The 26,004-nt window shown below is 34.8% G+C and overlaps 4 protein-coding genes and 1 pseudogene across 4 annotated transcripts; 3 read left to right on the forward strand and 2 right to left on the reverse strand.

Moving 5' to 3' along the window:
- Positions 1-1,400: 1,400 nt before the first annotated feature.
- On the forward strand, positions 1,401-4,384 carry LOC103841561. The gene is made up of 5 exons (XM_009118112.3): positions 1,401-1,939; positions 2,565-2,677; positions 2,757-3,128; positions 3,213-3,924; positions 4,023-4,384. The coding sequence occupies exons 1-5, from the start codon at positions 1,693-1,695 to the stop codon at positions 4,103-4,105; spliced, it is 1,527 nt and encodes a 508-aa protein (XP_009116360.1). The 5' UTR covers positions 1,401-1,692; the 3' UTR covers positions 4,106-4,384.
- Positions 4,385-4,660: 276 nt separating this feature from the next.
- LOC103841562 (phosphatidylinositol 4-kinase gamma 8) lies at positions 4,661-7,396 on the forward strand. Its single transcript, XM_009118114.3, has 3 exons — positions 4,661-4,836; positions 4,941-4,983; positions 5,050-7,396. The coding sequence occupies exon 3, from the start codon at positions 5,137-5,139 to the stop codon at positions 6,724-6,726; it is 1,590 nt and encodes a 529-aa protein (XP_009116362.1). The 5' UTR covers positions 4,661-4,836; positions 4,941-4,983; positions 5,050-5,136; the 3' UTR covers positions 6,727-7,396.
- Positions 7,397-9,324: 1,928 nt separating this feature from the next.
- Positions 9,325-13,213, forward strand: LOC103841563 (probable LRR receptor-like serine/threonine-protein kinase At3g47570). Its single transcript, XM_009118115.3, has 2 exons — positions 9,325-12,319; positions 12,640-13,213. The coding sequence occupies exons 1-2, from the start codon at positions 9,658-9,660 to the stop codon at positions 12,999-13,001; spliced, it is 3,024 nt and encodes a 1,007-aa protein (XP_009116363.1). The 5' UTR covers positions 9,325-9,657; the 3' UTR covers positions 13,002-13,213.
- A 1,971-nt stretch (positions 13,214-15,184) lies between these two features.
- On the reverse strand, positions 15,185-19,842 carry LOC103842313 (annotated as a pseudogene).
- Positions 19,843-20,102: 260 nt separating this feature from the next.
- LOC103841564 (WAT1-related protein At3g56620) lies at positions 20,103-22,101 on the reverse strand. The gene is made up of 7 exons (XM_009118116.3): positions 21,863-22,101; positions 21,687-21,749; positions 21,470-21,586; positions 21,111-21,339; positions 20,874-21,032; positions 20,625-20,779; positions 20,103-20,523 (listed from the first exon to the last, which is right to left on the reverse strand). The coding sequence occupies exons 1-7, from the start codon at positions 22,048-22,050 to the stop codon at positions 20,301-20,303; spliced, it is 1,134 nt and encodes a 377-aa protein (XP_009116364.1). The 5' UTR covers positions 22,051-22,101; the 3' UTR covers positions 20,103-20,300.
- Positions 22,102-26,004: the final 3,903 nt, after the last annotated feature.

A 26,004-nucleotide genomic window follows, 5' to 3' on the forward strand; every position in this document is an offset into this window, starting at 1 on the left:
TGATAAACTCTTAGATCTTAAAATTTTAATGTCACCGACGGAGAGGAAGCTTTTAAAAAGACCCACAAGATTTCTGCCTTAGAGGGAAAGTGACAAAAGTCTTTGACCTAAACATTTTTTTGCCTTTGTCAGTCTCTTCCGTGATTGAAGTTGCACAACTACTTGTCTTCTCAACAAATTAAGTTACTTACACAATTTCCCATCCACCATAAGTTACTTGTCTCTTTTTCATATTTGTTTCCACTTTTCTTCTTGTCAAACATTCAAATACTGATCTAAACCAGTACTGGTGTTATAATCTAAATCCAAGTTCAGATATATCAGTGTATACAATGAGCAGGAAAACCATTTAGATATTTGATTTGCATGATTGTATGACTTATTTACATCAAACTACGCACCAAACACGTCTAACAAACAATTCTCCCTTAAAATGTTTACTAGTATAAATCTAGTATACAATTCATAATCTCAAGATAGCCTTTGCTAGCATTATCATATATCAAGAACACATAATAACATAAACTAATGTTAAGAAATATGAATTTCATCTTCTTTATAAAATATATAATCAGTCAATTTTTAAATTTTTACTATTCTCAAACGATTTAAAAAAAAATTTGTGCTTCAAAGTCAATGAAGATTACAAGTTATGAAGAGATCATCGAGAACTAACTACTCCGGCAATAACACAGAAAATACCTACATCTGAGGAAACGAGATGAATCCTACCTTCCCATGGTTATCGACAATGGTTGAGAATGATGATTAATTTTCTAAGAGTTTCGAAACTGTCTTAGAGAACGCGCTGGCATGGTAAGGTAGTGAAACTAGTCCACATTTGATTCCTGATTTGGGTTAATTAATATACATAATTAAAAAATGACTAAAAAAAGGAACGATTTACAAATATTTAAGCAACTGCATATATTTGGGGGAAGATGATGATGATATGTTTATGTCATTGTTTGTTTGTTTTTAAGGCAAATCTCCAAAATAGCACATTTCTAAGTTTATATCACAAAAATAACACTCAAAAACTAAAATGACCAAAATAGCATTTTATCTTTTGAAAAATTTAAGTTTTTTTTTATTTTTTAAAATTTGAAATCTTATCCCCAAAACCTCACTTCTAAACTCTAAACCCTAAACTCTAAACTCTAAATCCTAAACCCTAAATTCTAAACCCTAAACCTCACCCATTGAGTGCTATTTTTGTGATTTTTGGCCTTGAGTGCTAGTTTGTGAACAAAAACTTGATTTAGTGCTATTTTAATTTTTTTCTCTTGTTTTTATCCTAAATAAATATTTATAAGAAAAGATAGAAATAAAAAAGTTTTTTTTCGAAATTTCAAAATGAACACGAGCTCACACACCCACTAGTACAACTGCTCTTAATTACTAAACAAATGTTAAAAGAAGAACAAAAAAAAAGATAAAGGCAGAGAGAGAGAGAGAGAGAAGGGAAGAAAAAAGAGGTTCCTTTCCTTTCCTATTGTCACTTACAGAGAGAGAAAGCTCCTTCTCCCTACCTTCTTCCGTCTCCCTGAGCCCTACATTCTCACCTCCGTCGTCACTAACCTCCTCCGTCTTCTCCCACTCCCACCAATCTCAATTGTTTATTTCCGGTAAGCCTTTTGATGGGAGCTGAAGAATCTGAAGCCGATCGGAGGAGCGTTTAGAGAGTTTGTCATGGGGAAGAATAGCGACGAGGAGCACAATCTCCCTCCCAGGAGCGACGGAGGAGCCGCCGATACAGCTAGGAATAGCCAAGGAGGAAACAGATGCTCCTCTGCTCGGATCTCTAGATGCTTTAGTCTCAGATGCGTTTTGATTCTCGCCTTCTCCGCCGCTGTGTTTCTCTCCGCCTTGTTTTGGCTGCCTCCGTTCCTCGGATTGTCAGATCCTCGGGATCTAGATCTCGATCCAAGGTTTAAAGGTATTAAGAATAATCGCAGCTTTCTCTCTCTCGAGAGAGATCTTATGGTGCAGATCTAGAGTTTCTGATTCACATTAGAATGTATGCGGAAACGAATCGATAGCAGTCTTTTGATTAAACCCTTTAATGGAATGTATGTAGTTTCATTGAGTTTTGGGGACTTTAGAAATTGCTATTTTTAGGAGTTTTCTTTATATGTTAAAACCCTTTGTTGTTGAGTTCACTAGTCAATGAAGGATGTGTTTGATAAGAACTCCATATTTAGTATTGTAAATTTGTAATCAACACCGCCTAAAAGTTTGGATTTTTTTTTATTTTTTAAGCTTGGCTGAGCTTAAAAGAGTTTGCTTTACTGTTTTCTCATGAAAAGCAATGATTTGTTTCCGTTTATGTTTATTTTAACTTCACCAAAACCTCTCTCTCTACGTTTTCTTCATTTGTTACTTTACATTCTATTCTTGAAGCTCGTTGGTTGGTTGGTGGAATCAATTAAGAACGTGGTTTACTTAGAGGACTGTTTTAGTTTGAGCTATGCAACTCTGTTAGTTATCTAAATTTTGTTTTGGTCTATGTTTCATGATGTAGCAACTATGTCGCTTTTTTTGGTGTTTGTTTCTTTTTGTAGATCACAGGATAGTGGCGAGTTTTGATGTTGAGAAGCCAGTTTCGTTCCTGGAAGACAATTTGTTGCAGCTTGAGAATGATATCACCGATGAAATAAGCGTTCCCATGATCAAAGTAAACTAAGATTACCCACTCATTTATCTCACTTTCATGGATTTTATTTGATCATTCTGTTTCTTTTTTCTTGAGCCAGGTTGTGGTATTAGCGTTTGAACGATTGGAAAATCTGAACAGAACAATGGTTGTTTTTGCAATCGACCCCGAGAAGAAGAGTTCCAAGATACCTTCCGAAATCGAGAGTCTGATCAAGGCAGCTTTTCAAACCCTGGTCGAGAAGGAGTTGTCTTTCCGCTTGACTGAGTCTTTATTCGGGCAACCTTTCCTTTTTGAAGTGCTGAAATTCCCGGGAGGAATCACTGTGATCCCTTCCCATCCTGTATTCCCTTTGCAGAAAGCGCAGCTTCTCTTCAACTTCACGTTAAACTTTTCGATTTACCAGATTCAGTCTAACTTCGAGGAACTCACTAGCCAGCTAAAGAAGGGTATAAATCTGGCTCCCTATGAGGTATGACAGTTTCAATTGACAAGATCAGTCTGTTGCTAATGATTTTCGAAACTTGAAGTTCTCTCTTTGTTTGATTGAATGCAGAACTTGTACATAACCTTATCAAATTCCAGAGGCTCAACGGTGGCACCTCCTACTATAGTTCATTCTTCTGTTCTGCTCACATTCGGTATCTCATCAAGGTTGAAGCAGCTTTCTCAAACTATCACTAGCTCCCATTCGAAAAACCTTGGCCTAAACCACACCGTATTTGGTAAAGTTAAGCAAGTTCGTCTTTCCTCAATCTTGCCACGTTCACCTGTCCAATCATTACCCCCTTCGCCTTCCCCTCAACCTGAAACCCACCAACACTACTACCATCATCATCACCATCGTCATCACCACCATCATCATGAACTTGCTCCAGAACCTTTACCTGCAGCTAAGAGCTTTGCACCTGCATCTGCGCCAACCAAACACTTACATTTACACCGGAGAAGCCCACCTCCTTGCCCTTACGAGCAGAGGAGACCAAAAGGAAACAATGCTCTGAACCATCACACTGCAGCACCAACGCCTGCACCACACCGGTCTAAGCAACACGCACCAGCACCAAATCGGTCTAAGCAACACGCACCAGCACCGAACCGGTCTAAGCAACACGCACCAAACCCTACCCCGGCAAGTCATCATCATGCTATTCCAGTATCTAGTCCACTTCCCCACGTCGTATTTGCTCATATCCCACCTCCAGCGAGGAACACTCCAGAATCAGGACCAACCGGTGAAAAAACTCCGGCACCTTCTCTCACTCCATGTAAGTCTTTCATTCTTTTCTCACCACCTGATGCATCCATAGATTTGTTGATTCACTTAACTAAAACATCTCAAATCTGAAAACTGCTTTCATAACAGCTTCAGCGAGCATGGGTCCAACCTTCGAAAAGGCATCAACGAAGCTGCTTGTAATAGTAGCCGTTGTAATCATATGTCTGTAAAACAAAACAAAAAAAAAGCGCCGGAAGACACTGCTTTAAACGATCAAGCTGTAAAAAGAAGAAGCAGCAGTTCGTAAAAGCAGAACTCATCATCCGGTTACAACATCCCAAGGTAATTGTATAAAGGAACACAAGTCCAAAACAAAATGTATGTATGGAAAATGAAGAGAGTTTTTGTAAAAGAGTTGTTGAGGTTTGCAACACAAAAATGTGTTTTGCTGCACCTAACATCCGAGAAAAAGAAACAAAACTTATATATAAAAAATCTCTGTTTTTGTATATAAAAGTCTCATACAAATTGTGTTCTTCACATCTATAGTCAGTCACACATTCTCTCCACTGGAAGAAGATGATGATGATGATCTCTCGGTAGTATTGAGAACTAAAAGTTAAATTACATGATCACAAACCAAACACAACGGTTTCTTTAAAGTTCAATCTATTTCTGGCAAATTTTCATTTTGGTTGTTCTCTCCTACAACAGCGGGAAAGTCAGAAACGTAGATAAGAACAAAACATTTATAGCACCTAAGATAAATTTGGAAAAAAGAAGATGAAAAAATAGAAAAAAAAAAACTAAATTTGAAAAAAAAGACAAAGGAGAAGGAAGAAAGTCTGGGAGGGGAGTCCCAGAATATTGTTTTTTCTCCGGTGACAGTGTCGGTTCTCTGACGCTCTCTTTGTTCAATCTTTCTTCGTTCTTTCCCTGAATGCCTTCACCTGTATTCAGGGTACGGTTACATAAATACATTCATCAAATCATGTTGACTTGTTATTCACGCAATCATTCTTGTTTCCTAGGGTTTCTCTAATTGTGTATTCTTGAAATTTGCAGAAACTTGCGGTGATTTACAATTTAAGGAGCGAGAGATTATAAGGTTCTATATTCTCATTGCACATATATGTTGTTATCTTCAAGAACTGAATAGAGAAAGATTATGCAGGTGCTATGGATATTATTCAAAACCATTCTAAGAAATGAACATTTCAAATGATTGAAGAGTGCTACAATTAATCTGAGAAACACTGGCATGAACTGTATGGCCTTGGCTCTCGATCCACTAACCGACCGGTTCACACATTATAACCGATCTTCACAAAGATGCAGACTCCAATCTCTAACCAACCTCGACTTCAACTTTCTAGACTTCAACACCAAACCAACCACTCTCACCTCCTCACACTCCTTCAACCACAGAAGCGTCTCCACTCCATGCTTCTCCATCTCCTCCACAAATCAATACGCTGCTCCAGAGATAGAGATCCTCTGTGGTGGTCGAAGAGTCTCCACCATACGTGCCCTTGTAGCTGAAGTAACCATAGCTTTGGTCTCAGGAGCTCATCCTCTGCTCTTACCAAGTGGCTTAGGTGGTGCTTATCTTTTGCAAACCGGACACGGTCACAGCATTGCTGTTGCAAAGCCTGTTGATGAAGAGCCTTTAGCTTTCAACAACCCCAAAGGTTCTGGTGGCGGTTTAAAGCTCGGACAACCCGGTTTGAAACGGTCTATCCGGGTGGGTGAATCCGGTATCCGTGAAGTGGCTGCTTACCTCTTAGACCACCAAGGCTTCTCCAGCGTCCCACCAACCGCATTGGTCAGAATCTCACACGTTCCCTTCCATAGAAATGATGATGGTGAAGCTGTAGCCTCTTTGCAACGGTATGTAGGTCATGATTTTGATGCAGGAGAGCTTGGACCAGGGAGCTTCGCCGTTGGTTCGGTCCATAGGATTGGGATACTTGATGTGAGAGTCTTGAACCTAGACAGACATGCTGGTAACATGTTGGTGAAGAAGATACACGACCAAGATGATGAGAGTTGTTGTTATAATGGAGTTGGAGCTGCTGAGCTTGTGCCTATAGACCATGGTCTTTGCCTACCTGAATGTCTTGATGATCCTTACTTCGAATGGCTTAACTGGCCTCAAGCTTCTGTTCCGTTCACTGATGCTGAGCTTCAGTATATATCGAATCTTGATCCTATCAAAGACGCAGAGCTTTTGAGAACCGAGCTAGGGTCTATACAAGAAGCTTCTATAAGAGTCCTCGTTGTTTGTACTATGTTCTTGAAACAAGCAGCTGCTTCAGGGCTGTGTCTTGCAGAGATAGGTGAGAAGATGACTAGAGACATCTGCAGAGGTGAAGAGAGTTCTAGTCTGTTGGAGATTCTCTGCACTAAGGCAAAAGCAAGTGTGGTTGGTGGAAGTTATCAAGGAGAAGAAGAAGATGGTGATGATGATTATAGTAGTGAATGGGATGAAGTAGAGGCTGAGTTAGAGTGTTGTATTTTCAACTTTGATGAAGAATTTGAAGAGCTTACAGAAGAGATGAGTCAGGTGTCTAAACCTCCTTTGTTTCCAAGGGCTCCATCTTTCTCAGCCAATCTATCTGCTCTCATGATGTGTTCTTGGATTGGGACTCATGATAGGAGCCTAGTGAGGAGCAAGAGCCACCCGGTTTGTGTGAATCATGATGACACTGAAGGTGTTTATTTTGGAGACATGAGTGAAGATGAGTGGGAGATGTTCCTGCAGATGTTCCAGATGCTTTTGCCAGAAGCGCTTGAAGGGTCAACAAGTAAGGGACCAAAGCCAAGATTTGGTTCTTCCTGCAAATTCTAAGGAAGCAGTTATCAAAGAAAGTATACGGTGAAAAGAACAAACCAAAACAGAGATGAGGTTAAGATTCATGTGTTTATACTATTGACTTTAAGAGTGTAGGCTTAAAACTATTGACTTGATACCATTAGAAGGCAAATGGAAGATGAGACGAGCAAACTCGAAGGCCGTCCTATCCAAACTATTTCTTTTCTTCTTCTTTCTTGATGTTGATGAAATATTAATTAGATATCTACAAGAAAATGATTAATGTAACTGATACATATATATGCACTTGTGTAACTAAATTTCTATGGTTATTGTGTTTTGCCCAACGTTTTTCAGTTAATACAATCTATAATTATTCCCTACATAGACATATGTATAACATATGGTTATTTTGTTTTGCCCAACGTTTTTCAGTTTAGTAAAATCTATAATTATTCCCTATGTAGACATATAACATACCCAAAGCCATGACAGTCTTTAACATGTACAAGTAGAAAGATGGAATAGTATTCTGATTGTAAGAAAAATATTTTAATTTTTCAAATATTTATCCTCACATCAGTCTTTGAACATGTTTGGTTAGAAAAACTCTCTTTGTACAACAATAGGTTTGTTGTGTTTCCAAAAAAAAAGGTACAACAATAGGTTTGAAGGAATCATTCCTCCAAGTATTTTGTAGTTGTAACTACAGAAATTAAATTAGGGCAATTGTCAATAATAGCACCTTTTGAAGTTTATGTCTCAAAAATAGCACTAGAAGGAGAAAGTCACAAAAATGACAACCCTAATTCCAAAACCCCACCCCTTAACTCTAAACCCTAAGGTTTGGATTAATTAACCCAAAGGGTATAAATGTATATTTACCTCTTTAATAAAACCTATTTTTGTGACTTTGAGCCTTGAATGCTACTTTAGGAACAAAAACTTGGTTTGGTGTTATCTTTGTCTTTTTCTCATTAAAATTTTATAAAAAATAAATACTAAAATAAAAAATAAAAATTTTAAAAACAGTTTCAAAAAGTATTTTTAAATTATAAAAAGAAAATTAAAAAAAAAATAAAAAAAAATAAAAAAAATTTCAAAAAAAAAATTATAAAAGTTTCGAATCTGAAAACATATAATCTGAAACTATAAAAAAAAATTCTTTTTTTTTATTTTTTTTTTATTTTTGAGACATAAACTTCAAAAGGTGCTATTATTGACAATTGCCCAATTTTAAACCCTAATTCCAAAACCCCACCCCTTAACTCTAAACCCTAAGGTTTGGATTAATTAACCCAAAGGGTATAAATGTATATTTACCTCTTTAATAAAACCTATTTTTGTGATTTTAAGCCTTGAATGCTACTTTGGGAACAAAAACTTGGTTTGGTGTTATCTTTGTCTTTTTCTCATTAAATTATCAAAAATCGCTTAATACTAATTCAAGAAAAAGTGAAAAACAAACTCAATTCTCTCGTGTTTCAAAAATTGCTTAATACTAACTCGCTTAATACTAACTCGCTTAATACTAACTCAATAAAAATATCAAAAATCGCTTAATTCTCTCGTGTTTCAAAAAAAAAAAAAAACTAACTCAATAAAAACAAAATCTATATAATAGTCTCGCCGTGTGGGGCGGGTAGAGTTATATAATAGTCCCGCCGTGTGGGGCGGGTAAATCTAACGACTACTCTCACCACTTCTCTTGGGTATTACTTGCTCTTATTAGATCATCTCCAAAAAACGAATTTTATTTTGAAGTTTCCAAAACTCTATATATAAAGTTTAAATGTGTTCTTCTTCAAAAACAAAACTTCAAACTCAACTTCAAAACTATTTGTATCTTATAATATGGTCATTATATTTGTCATGACTAATTTGAATTTATAAAACTTTTATAAATAACTAGCACATATATAAACATATTACAACAATATTAATTAATAAAATATTCTATAAAAATTTAAAAATTTAAATAAAAACAACTTAATTAATATTTAACTTCAAACGAAATATCATATTATTCCATAAAATGATTTTCGTAATGCATATATGATCTATTAGTGCATTTTGAAGTAAAAATGGTTCTCTTTATTTTTACTTTGTAGATTACGAGCTAAAAATTGTTGAAATCAGGTGATATTGATACTTGTAAATACATAAGATTGGAACAAGAAAGTAAAAGAAAAACATAAAATATTGCTAAAAACTAATTTTTTTTATGATATTAATACTCGTGAATATATTTAATATGAACAATAAAGAATTGTACGAAAAATACATCAAAAACAACAACAACAACCATCTTCAGTTACACACAAAAAAATTGAACAACATTTGAAAACTTTGAAGGTTCCGGATCAAACTTACCTGACTATTAGTGTTGTTGTAATATTTAAATTTGTGTACTAGTTATGTCTTCATGTACTTTTAAAAAATCTTTTTTGTTAAGTTTCTTTTGTATATTATTGTTGTCTAAATCTAGTTTAAAATATTTTAAATCTTATTTAAAAGTTTTATTTAATTTTATGTGTAAACTTTAAAATCTGTAAAAAAAATTAAAATATATATGAGATCTAACTTTTTAAGGATTAAAACAATAAACAAGAAAATATTTATGAATCATAAAGGTGATGTGTGAGTGTAAGGACCAAAATGCAAATAAAAATATAAAACTTCAAATTTGAAGTTTTGAGTAGTGAAACTTCAAATATAGACTTTCGCTCTTCAAAACTTCAAATTTGAAGTTTTGAAATTTCTTTTTGCAGCGCAAAAAACTTCATATTTGAAGTTATAGAGTATATTTTAGAGAATTGCTTTGTCTTTTTAGTCTCGACCCTATCTGATTTTCAAAAAGTCTTCAGTATTTGAATGGGTCAATGTGAACGATAATAGCCCAATAAACGTTTGGAAGATATTTCATCATACTTTTGCTCATTTCTTTGTATTCATTTCCTGCAAAATATGAGAAACATGAAACTCTTTCTTTTCCTTTATCTGAGTGCTCTCATGTCACTTGAATCATTCGGGAATAGCCATGAAAGTGATAAGCAAGCACTACTCAAGTTCAAGTCTCAAGTTTCTGAGGAGAAACAAGTTTTGCTGTCTTCATGGAACAACTCATCTCCTCCCTGCAGATGGACAGGGGTTACGTGTGGCCGCAAACACAAGAGAGTTACTGGTCTGGACCTCGGAGGATTCAAAATGGGTGGAATGATATCACCCTTTATTGGTAATCTTTCGTTTCTCATATCACTTAATCTCACTGATAACTCTTTAGGTGGAACCATCCCTCAAGAGCTGGGAAAGTTGTTTAGACTTGAGCACTTGGATATAAGCTTCAATTTTCTGGGAGGAGGGATTCCACCAAGTCTCTTCAACAATTCTAGATTGTTGGAGATTGATTTATATTCAAATCATCTTGGACAAGGTTTTCCTTCAGAACTAGGATCATTGAGTAAGCTTGTTTATTTAGACCTTGGTCAAAACAACCTGAAAGGAAAACTCCCTGTATCTCTAGGAAACTTGACATCCCTCAGAGGACTTTCCTTTGGTGAAAATAAGCTGGAAGGAGAAATTCCTGATGTCATAGCTAGATTGACTCAAATGGAAATTTTTTTATTTGATACAAACCATTTATCTGGTGTTTTTCCTCCTGTAATCTACAATTTGTCCTCACTTCAGTATTTGACCATGGGTGGTAATTATTTCTCTGGGAACCTGAGGCCTGATTTTGGTAACTTATTACCAAACCTTCGAGATTTGTCTATGGGAGATAATTTTCTCACAGGAGCCATTCCATCAGCACTTGCAAATATTTCAACACTTCAATATTTGGCCATGGAGATTAACAGTCTGACAGGAAGAATTCCTCCGAGCTTTGCAAAAATACCATATCTGCAAGAACTATATTTTAATGAAAATTCTCTGGGAAATTTTTCAGCTGGAGATGTTGAATTTCTTATTGATTTGACCAACTGTACCCAACTGCAAAGCTTAGATGTGTCATGGAATAGGCTTGGGGGTGACTTGCCTGCCTCCATTGTCAATCTGTCGATGAACCTCATCGTATTTGACATTGAAAACAATTCCATATCTGGAAGCATTCCTAATGACATTGGGAATCTCATAGGCCTACAAGAATTTTGGTTGTCCGAAAATCTATTGGAAGGACCAATCCCAGCCTCTTTTGGGAAACTTTCAGGATTAATGGCATTAAGTGTCCACACAAATAGGATGTCAGGAGAGATACCATATTCTTTAGGCAACATCACTCGGTTAGAAACACTCTTTTTATCCAACAATAATTTTGCAAGAATCATTCCTCCAAGTCTTGGTAAGTGTAGATATTTGCTACGTTTACATATCAACAATAATAAGTTGAATGGTATTATACCTCAGGAGATTATGCAAATTCCAACCCTTGTTTCCCTAAACATGTCAAATAATTTATTGACTGGTTCTCTACCAGAAGATGTTGGACGACTTGAAAATCTTGGTGAGTTATATGTTGCTCACAATAAGCTTTCAGGGAATCTCCCAAAGACGTTGGGAAAGTGTCTCTCGATGGAAAAACTTGATCTGCAAGGAAATTCTTTTGATGGAGTCATTCCAGATATAAGTGGGTTGGTTGGTATTAAGGCGGCTGATTTCTCAAGCAACAATCTCTCTGGAAGAATTCCTGAATATCTCGCAAATTTTAGCTTGTTGGAGTATCTCAATCTATCCTTTAACAACTTTGAAGGAAATGTGCCAACAGAAGGAAAGTTCAAAAATGCTACTGTAGTCTCGTTATTTGGAAACCAAAACCTTTGTGGAGGCGTCTTGGAACTGCGACTCAAGCCATGTTTTACGCAACCACCAAGAAATTCAAGAAAGCAACTTGTGATTGGGCTAAGCATAGGCATATCTTTGCTTTTGCTTTTGTTCATAGCTTCAGTTTCTGTTTGTTGGTTAAAAAGCAGAAAGAAGAAAAATGTCAATGAAGCAACTCCTTCCACCTTGGGAGTTTTTCATGAAATGATAAGTTATGGAGATCTCCGAAATGCGACAGATGGTTTCTCTTCGAGTAATTTGATCGGGTCAGGAAGCTTTGGTACCGTGTTTAAAGCCTTTCTGCCGGCTGAGAACAAGGTTGTTGCAGTGAAAGTTCTAAACATGCAAAGACGTGGGGCAATGAGGAGCTTTATGGCAGAATGTGAATCCTTGAAACACATTAGACATCGTAATCTTGTGAAACTGTTGACAGCTTGTTTGGGTACTGATTTCCAAGGAAATGAATTCAAAGCTCTAATCTATGAGTATATGCCAAATGGAAGTTTGGATATGTGGATGCACCAAGAGGAATTTGAAGAGATTTTTAGACCCTCAAGAACGTTGACACTTTTGGAAAGGCTTAACATAGCAATAGAAGTGGCTTCTGTTTTGGAGTATCTTCATCTTAGTTGCCATGAATCTATTGCTCACTGTGATCTTAAACCAAGCAATGTTCTTCTAGACGATGATCTAACTGCCCATGTTAGCGACTTTGGTCTTGCTCGGATTCTCCTCAAGTACGACGAGGAAGGCTTTATTAACCAACTTAGCTCGGCTGGAATCAGAGGAAGTATTGGCTATGCGGCACCAGGTAAACCTATCACACATATAATGTTTTGAATAATGAGCTACTTCGTTTACGAAAGTAAGATTATTTATATTTGTTTCTTGTTTCCAAAAGATGGATTTTCTATATATTTAACGTAGTTTTGTATACTTTGAAACATTAATTGAGAATATCTGAATTGATTAAATATTATTGGCTGAAAGTGTATAGTAAAAGTAAATAATAAATTGAATTGTAAGCATTTGTTATATTTAATATGTTTAAATACTCTAGAAAAATTTTCTTTTAGGGAAGGAGAGAGTATATTTCTTGCTCCAATCTTGTTTATATGAATTATGGTGCAGAATATGCAATGGGAGGAGATATATCAGTACATGGTGATGCATATAGCTTTGGGATTCTCATTCTTGAAATGTTCAGTGGAAAACGACCAACCGATGAGATGTTCGGAGGAGACTTTACCCTCCGTAGTGGCATCAGGTCTGCATTGCCAGAGCAAGTTTTGGATGTGGCAGATGAATTGGTTCTTCAAGACGGCCTTAGAATTGGCTTCCCTGTTGCTGATTGCTTGACACAGGTTTTACAAGTGGGACTTAGGTGTTCTGAAGAGTCTCCAGCAAACCGCTTGGGAATGCGTGAGGTTGTAAAAGAATTAATCTCAATCAAGGAGAGGTTCTTCAGAGCCAGAAGAAGAGCTAGACGTTGAAGTGTGTGCTGTATGCTTGCTCCTCTACAAACGTGAAAATTTGTAGATGTATAATATTTCTTCATAATATGCTTGAACGTTGTGATTTGTGAACATAATGCTATGTTATTAGCGACAAATGATGAATGTTGTGTTAGCAATTTGATACTTGGAATCTAGAATTTCTATCGGTAAAACATTGCTTTGGCAAGTGAGATATACATGTTTACTAGATTTTACAAGTTGTAGAGCTTTAGCATTGCCTCCTTGAACTATCTCCACTCGCAATCATTCACATATCGTAATTTTGGATTTAAAGGGAAGAACATACTACTTCCTGAGCTAACACACAAAGCATAGAACAAACCTTGGGGACTTGCTTGGATGATTTTGTTCCTCAGACTGTTTCCTTTTTCAAGTCACCGTTTGTTTCCCGGCTTGGCTCAATCTTCGGTTCACTGAAAGAGCATGCGTTTTGAGTCCTAGTTACATCAACCGTAAACTATCTCAGGCCTTAGCGCGACAGAAACCAACCTCGAATCGATAGAAGGGTTGAAAGACTGAAACGACATGCGTCCTAACAATGCTCCTGGTAGATCATCAAATCACACATTACCAAACACATGTATCAGATACTGACAAATAACCAGACTATAAAAACAATTATCATCATTCATGAACACAAGGACGTAATTAACTCAAGAGCCCAAAACAATAAAACCAAAAGGGTAGACAACTACAACAAATTAAACATAAACAACAAGAGAATTAGAGAAGCAGTACCATTTATTTAAAACAGTCCCAAGGGAAGGAAAAAACTCCCATTAGGCTCTTCTTCTTCTCCTCTTTCACAGCAGACCTTTGCATGATACACTAAAGACAAAGAGCACCAATCGATGATAAGTTCAAGAACCACCAACTTTAGTGTATCTCACCCACAATTTCTATAGTGGAAGTTTGCAACGTTGGTCCCAAAAATCAACTCTATAACTGGTGATAAGCTCTAGGTTTCTTCTCAGATTACAGATTCTTTCACCCAACGACGAAGTCGCGGAGACACTTCGACATCCTTTCGTGTTATCGTTTTTATTTAGGTTCAGTTTCCAAGAAGCTCCCTCTAAATTGACTACATCAGTTTAGGTTTAAATTAAGGCCACCTTCCTTTGTACATCTGTAACATGCATCCAGATGGTCTATCCAGTGTCTTATCCAGATGCTCCATCTGGGTGTTGTTCCTTTCTTCATTTCGTCCAAGCATCCAGATGAATCATCTGAATGCAGCTATGTTTGTTTGCTTTTTATTTTTTAACTTCTATCTGCATCCAGGTGGACTTGTTAATAAATAACTAAAATATAATTTTTTACGTTTCGGCGGAAAAATAGCATTTTTATGGTTTTGGCAGAAAATATTTTTGCGGTTTTTGAAGAAATATGTGTTTTTCGCGAAAAATGCATTTTTATAGTTTTAGCGGAAAATACGTTTTATGGGTTGCGGTTTGGACGGAAAAAAGTGAGTTTTGAAGTTTTGGCGGGAAAAGTGTTTTTGACGGGAAAAGTTTTTTTTTGCGATTTTGGCGGGAAAAACATTTTTGCGGTTTTGGCAGGAAAATACATTTTCCGGTTTTGGCGGGAAAATACATTTTCCGGTTTTGGCGGAAAAATGTGTTTTTCCGGTTTTGGCGGGAAAATGCATTTTCCGGTTTTGGCGGGAAAATGTGTTTTTCCGGTTCTAGGGAGAAAATGCGTTTTCCGGTTTTAGCGGTAAAATTGTGTTTTCAGTTTTGGCGGGAAAATACGTTTTTCCGGTTTTGGCGGGAAAATTCCATTTTTCGGTTTTGGCGGGAAATTGCGTTTTCCGGTTTTGGCGGGAAAATTGTGTTTTCCGGTTTTGGCGAGAAAATGTTTTTTGAAGTTTTGGCGGAAATATGCGTTTTTTGAGTTTTGGCGGGAAAATGCGTTTTTTTTTGTTTTGACGGGAAAATGCGTTTTTCGGTTTTGGTCGAAAAGTGCGGTTTTACTGGTTTAGCCGAAAAATATGTTTTTATGAAAATGTGTGTTCTATGTTTTTTGCAGAAAAACGCATCTTGCGGTTTTGGTGGGAAAGTGTGTTTTTCAGTTTTTGCGAGAAAAAATGCATCCTTTTGTTATAGCGGAAAAATGTATATGCAAAAAAATATAATTTACGGTTTGGAAATAATATTTTGATTTTAAAAGGTCATTTTTGTCATTTATCATTTTGGACTGAATTAGATGCATCTGCATCCAGATGCACCATCAAGACTCACCTTCATTTGGGTGAGAATTTGAGATGAGTTTTTAAAAATTCAGCTGGGTGATCCATCTGGATGTAGCATTATAATGCACAAAACGAACATCAATTTATATTTTCACCCAGATGGATCACTTGGGTAAGCAAACGAACAGGGTCTACCTTGTAAAAGCTAACAGATTCAAACTGTACCAATTTGAAAAAAAAAAAAAGATATTGATATCCAAACCGAAATTAAACTGGTTAAGTTTTTGAGTATTTAAAACTAAACCGGAAGCTCTTTGAGGCTCTTTATGCTTCAAAGTATTTTGATATTTGTTGTCTTCAAGAGTTCCTCAGATTTGGAAGACTTCAGAAACAAGAGTACTGGACAACTTAGTTTCTTGACTTGGGTGTATCCATGACGATTTAGTATGGTTTATGGGTATTGTTCTTGCAGTCTCCATGGATACACCAAGTTCAGCTTTATCGGTCCCATAGTTCAGGAAGGGCTTCACGTATGTTGTGAATATGCTCCAATGCAATATCAACTCCTTCAGCTTTGTGTGAGGTCCCAACCTAATTATACAGTAACAAGAGGGTCAGCTTTGAGATTGATAAATGATAATAGTTCTGCTTCATTTACTTACCCATACGGTGTGGAGACCCACACGTTTCCCGGTTTGAATGTTACGGGTACTGTCATCATAGAACAACTGAAACAACCACCAAGGAGTTTTAGAACTTATTAAGGTTAGATATAAAAAGAACAAGAGAGGTAGGAGATTTGATTGTGTTCTTACTGTCTTGTGAGGATTGATGTTGGTCATGTTGAAAACCTGTTCGAATGCACCTTCAGATGGTTTGCACATAACCGGAGTCCCTGGGAGTTCAACGCTTGGGTCAGTGTATTTGCCCTGTAACTGCTTATGTCGAAGATCTCTCTGGCTTCAGTACCAACAGGAGACTCAGTTTTGGTTTTTGGGGTTCAGAATCTCGAAAGATATGATTCTTCCAAAGCAGTCCTCTAAGCGACTAAGCCTAGCCTGGCAATAATCTTGGCTGCATTAGCCTTGTTTGCATTAGTGAAAACCTGTGGCAAAATGAAGATTGCGAATAGGCAAGCTGAGAATAATGTTCCTCAAAATTGGGTCAGGCTTCAGTGTTGCGTATGGCAATCTCCCATGAACAAAACTGCGAAACAGAAAGAGGAATCTCAACTTCCAAAGAAGAAGTGGTAAGCACATATAAATGGGGAGGTAGAGCTGAGTACCGATGGAAATAATCAGCAAAGTATTTTAATACCTTTATATTTCCCAGTTTGCGGTTATATTGATTTTGATTATTGCACTAATTTGTTTATTGATTCTTTCTAAACAGATTCAAAAGTCAAATATGATTAACAATATCATTGTGATAAACAACACAACGATCTTTAATAGATTTGGTGATGAGGTTAGCAACAGTGTATGGCGAGTCGACATCTCAAATTGAGAATGGTCTACCACCTACGATCTTGTGTGCTATACAGATTGGAATTCTGATGTGTATTGGAATGTCCATATTCTATTAACATTAATGATTAAATTAAGTGTTATGGGTTACGAGTCTAGTGAGTCGACGCACCAAATTTATTTTGGTAGTGGTATGCCACGGTTGATTATACCAAATTCTGATCTTTATCAGATTGTTGTGTTAAGTGCCTAGTGCTATAAGCATAGGACTAATGCTAAAAAAGCAAAATATGTTTTTGGAAAAATCCAAAACATACATGTTGGATTTATTAATCAATTTGAGAGAACTATGAAAATAGTTATATGAAAAAATGTGAAATTTCTAAGATTGAAATACATTTTTTTAAGAAAATAATAATAATTTTCAAAATTACTTTTTATTTATTTAAATCTAAAAGAGTTGTAAATTAACTTTCTAAACTCTTGAGAGATGGTAAATATAAATATACATGTTTTTGAACTATGTCAAGAAATGAAGGGGAAGCTTTGCTTACCATATAAAGTTGTTGGCAAGAGGCTTAATGAACTTAGTGATAGTTATTATGATTTTTTTTTTCAAAAAATTAGTGTCATACACTGAGTTTTGTATATAATGGTTAATTGCATCTTAAAAAAAAAGATGACAAAAATCATTAAACAATTGATCTCAACTAATCTCAAAAGATTATGTTCACTGTAATGACAACCTAGGATCCTTTTATTAAAGGTGTGTCATGAGATCATATTATATATCATCAAAAGGAATGGGTAGCCTGTGAATTAAGATGAAGTTTGGCGGTAACTCTACCTAACTTACTGGAGATCCCAAAAAATAGGTTCAAGGAGACAACTAAATCAAATTAAATATGCCCAAAGCAATGTAAGAATTCAGTCTATACCCAGTTCCTATGATGATTAAATAGTGCTACATGTAAGGAATAGAAGATAAACATTAGCTTTTAATGATTTGTGTGTATTGTTTTGAAATATGAATGGAGTAGTACATGATACTCCTCTAAACAAAACAAATGGCAAATCACCTTGTGAGTGTGAAATGAGGCCATTTCTAGGAGAATGAAAGAAATGCTATATTTTCCAAGTTAACTCATAATTACCAAGAATGTTCACGATCAAAATGAACACAATAAAGAAATTAGTTTTGTGAAAGAATGAAGCTGTGTTATAGCTATTGTCTCGGTTTACACCAAGGTCCAGGGGGTTCAAGACATCATGGCCACCTCCTGTTCGAGTAAATCCGATAGCTATTAACAATGACTGGTTCAAGACTGAAAAATTGCTACCAACTCATTATGCAGTGGATTTTTCGCTCATACTCTCAAAAGTCTTTTTTTTTCTTGAGTCATGTGTATAGAGTCATTTCTATTCATGTGGAGAATTGTTGGAACTCGTTTTTAACAAAGTGGTGTGGACCATTTTCCGATGGGCTTTTCGACAGAGACGTCTGTCGGAAAGACCAAATTTTTGGGTACAATGAAATCTTCACCATAAGCATTATGAGATAATGCATTCGTTTGCTAAAATCGGAGTTATTTTGATTGAGAATAAAAATCCAAATAGGTTGCTTGTAAAGCTTAAAATATACATTTGCATAATTTCCTATATTGGAATATAAAGTGGAGAAAGAGATATCTGAATCGAGTATAAGTTTCGGGTTTGGAATTTGACAAATAGGCTTGTGGTTTAAAAATAAGAAAATAAACCAAAGTCATTTGTTTAAATTAGTGAATCAGAGATATCTTTCTCATTAATGGAGTTTGTAACATAAAATCGTGGACGGTTTTTTGTAACATATATATTAATGATGATTTTGAAGTGTGAAATAATTGTCATTACTCCTCCACTTTATGGTGAAAAAGAGACGTTGGGTTGGTGTGTATAAAACAAAGTCACTCTCTTCTTTCTTGGATTCATTCGAACAAACATAAAACAATTCCTCATATTATTCTTTTCCGTATTTCTCTTTGATTTTTCTTTTGAGTCCGAGAGTATACACAAAACTAATTTCGTCAGGTTTCTCATAGAATGGCGCAAATCAGAAGATTTTTTGCAGTTGTATCCAGTGGCGGATGCAAAAATGTAATTAGGTGGAGACACATACAATATTTTTCAGTTGAAGGCATTTCATACACCGTAAGAATTACTGAGGAAAATTTTAAAATGAGATGGGGGCACGTGACCCCATACTCTTGGCTGTACGTCCGCCCATGGTTATATCCTTAGATTCATTACGTTATCAAACCGTCGCACTACGAGACGAATTTTGAGTTAAAGAAATAGATAATATCTCGACTCTGCAGTTATATCATCATTTTCTTAATCTTTGGTACAATTTTATCAATTTTATTTTTTACAATATTCAGTTCTCCGTAGTTTATATAATACGGTTCTATCAATCTTTAACTCAAAAAAATATCAAAGAGGAAAAAGAAGTATTGAGGGATTGATTTGTTTTCTCTGTGTCTATTATGAATGAGTTTCACGTATTGATATATAACTTCAAAAATCAAAACGTACGTTATGTGATCAATGAAGTAAACTATCGTAATAATGAGAATTGATTCTCCATTACTCACGTTAGTGGACAAAGTAATAAATGGTTTTGACCAAACAAATCAAAACCAAAAAATACTTTATATGGGTTTGCATTTTTATGTTCAAATAAAACATAAAAGATCAGCATTCGAAAGATTAAGTTATTCACAAATTGTCCAATTAACAAAATCAATTTCAATTCCAAACCCAAATATCCAAAGTGATCCATTTACTAAATGTTTTATACTTAGCCAAATTTAAAACTTTATAAGCATTGCATATTATTCATTTTGGAGCTCTATTTTTCATTCAACACAGCTCCGATTTTGACCGATTTTGACAAGCAAATACACTAACTCATAGTGTTCACGGACACGATTACACCATACCCAAATTTCAGTCTTTCCGACAGATGTCTCCATCGAAAAATGATCCACTTTGTCAAAAACAAGTTCCAACAATAATCATAGTCAAAGTTATAATCAAATATTATTCCCTATGTTGACATATAACATACACAAAGCCATGAAAGTTTTTAACATGTACAAGTAGAAAGATGGAATAGTACTCTGATTCTAAAAAAATATTTAAATCTTTCAAAAGAATATATATAATTATAGTCTAAAACTTTAAATTGTTATTTATAGTTCCAAATTTAAAACTTCTAATTTCAAATATAGTTAAATGTATATAAATGTAGCTATTAATATCTAAGGTTATATTATTATTTTATAATATACAGTAAATATTTTTCTGAACATGGTTTATAAATAATTTGAGACCGCATAAGGTCAACCGCAACATCTTTGGGCGTGATCATTAATCTGATTGGTCTGATAGATTTAAAACATTTATTGAATATAACTCCTACAAAATAAGAAGATTATAAAACAAAATCTAAAAGCAAAAGGTTGGAGCAGAATATATAACAAATAAAAAAAAAATAAAAAGTTGCTCCTCTATTTAACAAAAAATTGGACTTTTGAGACATCTACTAAGCTCGTGAACATTTCTCTACTCACGAGACTACAACAAAGCCACCACGGTCTTAGCTTTCCTTGTAGATTGCATTTCAACATCTACTTCTTCGTCAATTCTTGGCATCGAGAGACTATTGTTTCCGCAGCCTTTATAACACTTGACAACTTCTACAAACACCTCCTCCTCATCGCTGTTCTCTTCTTCATCCCCTTCCTTTCCCCACAGAACCGCACAAACCCCCATCGTTAATATCACCATTCCAAGAACCCTAAGGTTAAAGAATTGGATAACAAAAAATTGTAGTAGTTTAGACGCAATATGAGGATGGAGCCATGTAACCTAATTAGTCAAAATCCATTAGTTGCTTACCCGCCAAGGTATAATCTTTGGCCAAGGACAAGGAAGCCAATGATGGATCCAAAAATGACAATAAGCGGGTTAAAAGCAGTGACAAAGACAGGGCTTTTTTGCTTCGCCATCATCATCCCTTGAACGTAGTAAGCTATGCTCGAAGTCATTATACCCTATAAAAGTATACTAAGTGCTATAATTCGATTTACTCCACAAAGTTATTATATATATATATATATATATATGTAACCATGAAGAAGGACTAACAGCGTAAGCAGAGGCTAGAAGGTTCATGTCAAAGCCGACGTGCAATGCTGAAAGGCTTGGTTCCATCACAAACGTTAGGGCTGTGGACTGTAACGTTCCCATGAAGCACACCATCGTGGATAGTGAAAGGTGAGATGAGTACGTCTTCAAAGTAGCCGCCTAAAGAAATAAATAATATATTTTCCTAACTTGTTAGAACAAAATGTTAATAAAAACTGCAAAATTAAAGTTACTTACCTGAAGAACGAAGAAAGAAGCCCAAGAAAGTGAAGCGATGAGGAGGAAGACGGTGGCCTTGAGGTAGTCCTCGCCGGCCAGCGACGAAGCATCGTGGATGAGGTGAGACCGAAGAAAGATGGTTAAAGGACTTTTGAATAAAATCATCAATATGGCTCCAACTACTATCACTAATGTCCCCACCACTTTTGCTTGGAATCTTACTTTTCTCGTCTTCACCTTCTCCATCCTTTTTTAATAACCAAACCATTTGAATCATACATTATTATCGACAAATCATATTGTATAAATTACCTATTAATCGCATTAACATGCTATTATTTAAAATTATTTTAAAGTTATGCTTTAAATTTAGGTACCTGAAAATTATGGAAATGATAAAGGTCAAAGCAGGCAAGATGCTGGTGACGGCGCCGGCAAAAATCGGTGAAGTGAGTTTAAGACCGGCGTAATATAGGTTCTGATCGATCACAGGCCTGTTTTAAACAATTCACAGAAATATATTTATATTAAAAAGTATTCATATACATATCAAGCCAATGTTTATATAAAGGATTCAAATCAAAGAAGACTAACCCAAGAAGAGCTAGTACAAATATTTGCATGAATATTGGGAACGTCATCTTCGGCCTCCCTTTCCTAGAGCATCCAAAATAACTACTTTTCTCAGTCATGTTTGAATGCTTAAGTATCTAATGAGCATCGAACTTTGCTTTGAAAGTTTCGATATATAGATAGAACTAAATACTTACCTCTCGGAGAGAAGGGCGAAAGGTGCGAGAGCGGCTGTGGCAAAGACATTACGATAAGCCACAAGGACGAAATGGCTCATGCCACGGTCAAGCACAACCTTGGTCACCAGGTTCATGCCAACGTATCCGAATTGGAGGCATACCATTGCAGAATAGGGCTTGGCTGATTCCGACATCTTTAACCCCATGTCAATAGCTTCTCTCTTTTTTTGTAAAGAAAAAACTTATTGATGGTTGGCTTGTGCTCTTTCCATGAACAAAGCGGTGAGAGGTTCTTTGTATTTATAGAGCATCGTATTCGGATGAGTTCGAATGCACTTTTGTGTTCTTTTCTGATAATAATTAATTTTTTCTTTTTACTTTTTAGTGACGTTCATATTTATTATTCTGTTTTCATTCTATTCGGATTATCTTCAATTTCTTTTTATTAAGGGACACTGCACCAAACTATTCTCAAGAGCCATACTAGTAGTATGAGATCAATAAACAAGAAAAATGATCTTAAATCAAAATGCTATCATATTTCAACATTTGAGATTATTCATTTTAAGATATACATGATATTTTTAAGCCTAAAAAATAAACCGATGAAAATGGACATAGAAATAAACACGTAATGATCAGTGAACACACAATCCCCTCCAATATCACGAAATAAAGTGGACGGATTGAGCTACAAGTGGCAGTAGAAACAGGGTGGGACCCAAGCTTACGTTCTTTGTGGGTCCCGTAGATGAAATAATATCTGTGATGTTGCAGAATGCTTTGAAGTGAGTGGTTTGGTTTTGCGGGGGCACTAACCAGTAACCATATCCGTAGAGATGTGATCACTGAAGCTTCCCCGTAAATGCTGATGCAATTAATTAGCAGAATCACAAAATACGTAGAAAGTTTAAATGCTAATTAGCTACCGATTGATACTAAAACACTACAACATCCTTGTTCTATACTCATTCCGTTTTGAAATGATGTATATCTTGGAGTTTTCACAGATAATAAAAATATCTACTCTATTAAATTAAAATTATAAATACATTATTTTTTGATTAACTGTTTTCCAAAAAAAAAATAGTTAATTAAAATTAATTAGTTTTTTAAAATTTACAATTTATTTTTATTACATAACAAAAATGCATTGAAATTGTAAAACAAATTAAATTATAATTTGTAAAGCAATTTTTTTCTTATCAAACATGAATTATTTTGAAACAGACAAGAATATATATTTTAATCTGACAGCTTGAAGAAAATGAAACCCAAATATATAGAACTAGACGAGCAGCATGCAATTGTTTCTAATAATGAGTGCTATTATAGATTTAATTTGTATGGACCGCATCAGTTATATACTTATATATCTAAAGTGTAGAACACAAAATATGAATTAACAAAGACTTATAAGAACATAATATATTCTCTCCGCTTATAGAAATTATTATTTTGACATTTTTTACACAAATTAATAAATGATTAAAATAAATTTATGTTTTAAATATTTATTTAACTAATAATATATAAGATAAATACAATTATTTATAAATCAATGCTTGTTACAGTTAATTATATTAAGCTTAAAGTAATATAAATTGTATTAAATTTTTAAAATAATAGTCTTATGTAATACTAAGAAAAAGTGCTAAAGTGACAACTTTCATGAACAAATTAAATATATTGAATGAAAGATCTGCACATCTTGGTAATTAATTTATTGTGATATGTTCTTTTTGAAACAAATGTTGCTACTTGCTAGCGCTTTAATTTTTGGGGAAGCTTCGTTATGTTGCTATAGCGGCTTTAATTGATTTAAAATTAAAATAAAATCAAGTTGGGCATGATCCATTACATTCTCTAGAGTATGCACTAATATTACTTTCTTTCTTTTTTTGGATCAAGCACTAATATTTGCTTTCACTGAGAGTATTTGGGATTCTTTACAAAGTTGGGGAAGATTTTTGCCAAACTCATCTCTCCAAATCAATTCGATATATGAATGAGTGATTCATACATATATATATATATATAACAGGTGGATATATCGTATATTTTGGCTAGACGAACTTGGAGCATAGTGAAATCTACTATCCACAATCTATGATTGTCTTTTGACATTATGTTAATGCCACTAGTAAATATATGTATGTTGAGGTTGAGGATGATGGAGATGAGGTAAAGTTAAGATTAAACACTGTTTTTGTTTTTACTGCAACAGCGTTGGTTACAGCAAAATGGTTGTCGTATATGCATCATACGCGCGTAGACACAACATTTAGTCGTTACATGCATGTGCGTAGACACAATGTATTTATTTGTACCGATCGTGTATGCATGTGTCGACGTACGTAACTGTTCAAAATGCTTCGATACATATCCGAATATATTCTAGGCTTGCAGATTTGGGAATACATGCTTAAAATTCATGGCTCACATAGATTCTTTTTTTTTTGGGTCAAACATGGCTCACATAGATTCATAAATCAAAACTATATCTGATTAATCACACTAGATGGACTGACCGATGGGAATAAAACATGGGTATTATAAAGATGCTGAATTCTCTATTATAAAATTGATATAAAGTTAGACAGACAAGAAGGATTAGTGGGATGAAGAATATGGGTGCGTTTTTGGGTACCAAAGAGAAATGGAAACAAAGAGGCAAACAAATCCAAATGGGCATCTAATCATATTCCAGCATTTCCAATTTCATCTCTACCCACTCGCGTTTTGGACCGACAATTTTATTTAATGACTTTTTTTTGGTATAAATTTATTTAATTTATTTAATGGCTTCCTTGTTGAAATTAACACATATTCAACCGATATGAATTTCTTAAACAAGAAATATTTTGTTCTCTTGTTATGGTTCTTTGCTTTTTTTCTCTCTTTGCATTCATGTCTAAGTCTGTATTTTACACTGCTTCCATTTCATATTAAATGTTATTTTAGCTTTTAAATTTTATTTCATTATAAATATCGTTTTATATCTTCAAAACAAATATTAAATATTTTTTCTAGTTCTTATCTTTATTTTTAGCTCACTAATCCATAAAATCAAATAAGATAATGTATTAAGTATGGGTAAAACAGAAAATTTAATCATTTTCTTAATTTGTGTGCAAAAACCTTAAACATAATAACATATTTACAATGGAACAGATGAAGTAATTTTTAACAGTATATTTATCATTACTGTTAGCACGATTCTCACGTGTCAGAGTTTTCTAAACTGACAAGATAAAGGTTTACAAAAAGATATAGATGAAAAACAAATTAAACATAAAATAAAGTCCAGATTCCACCGGCCTAAGCATGGAGTCTGTGAAAAAGAAGAAGGACAAGGCGAAAAAAAATGGGCGTCTATTGCCTCTTATGCATATATTTTTGTTTCCCTTACTCTTCAGGTTAATTAAGATGACAGATTAAAAATGTTGCTCGTGTAAACGGCTACCAATCTTTTTACCGAACATGACACAGTAAGAAAAAAAGGCACACTTAACAGTAATACCCATTTGACCAAAAAAAAACAGTAATACCCATTGTTCAACTCCAATTAAACACACGAATGATCAAATTTTTTGAGTAGATTCGACGAGATATATACCAAATACATGTGCTCTGCTCTCGGCTAAAAGATTCAAGAAAGGTTCACAATGTGCACGTCGTTACATATGCCTAAGATCATTACGTTAACAAAATTAGTAACATTTTTCGTTTTCTTTCCTGGACCATAACATTCGATCGGCTCCATATAGGTAGAACTGATTTGTTTTAATTATGATTCAATTTTAGTTTATATCCATTCAAACCGAAATGAAATTAACTTAAACATACAATCTGATTGTATTTAGTTCCTTTTTGTTGGGTATAACACAACAAATGATTAGTTTATGGAGCTGTTAAAATACCGTAACCAGAACTGTTGATGAATTGGTCAAAGATTAAGCACACGAGACTACAACTTTAAATTAATATATATAATTGTTTTCACTAAAAGAAACAAGTATATTATTTCAAAAGTGTTCAAAAAGAGAATTGCTTTTATAAATAATGAAGTTTGACTAATACATATACAATGCACGTAGATCAATCATAGATAACATATTCATAAGGATTTGTATGATCAAAAGTTATGAATTCTATAT

Source organism: Brassica rapa, chromosome A09 (genome assembly GCF_000309985.2).
Source record: "Brassica rapa cultivar Chiifu-401-42 chromosome A09, CAAS_Brap_v3.01, whole genome shotgun sequence".
Classification (NCBI taxonomy): domain Eukaryota; kingdom Viridiplantae; phylum Streptophyta; class Magnoliopsida; order Brassicales; family Brassicaceae; genus Brassica; species Brassica rapa.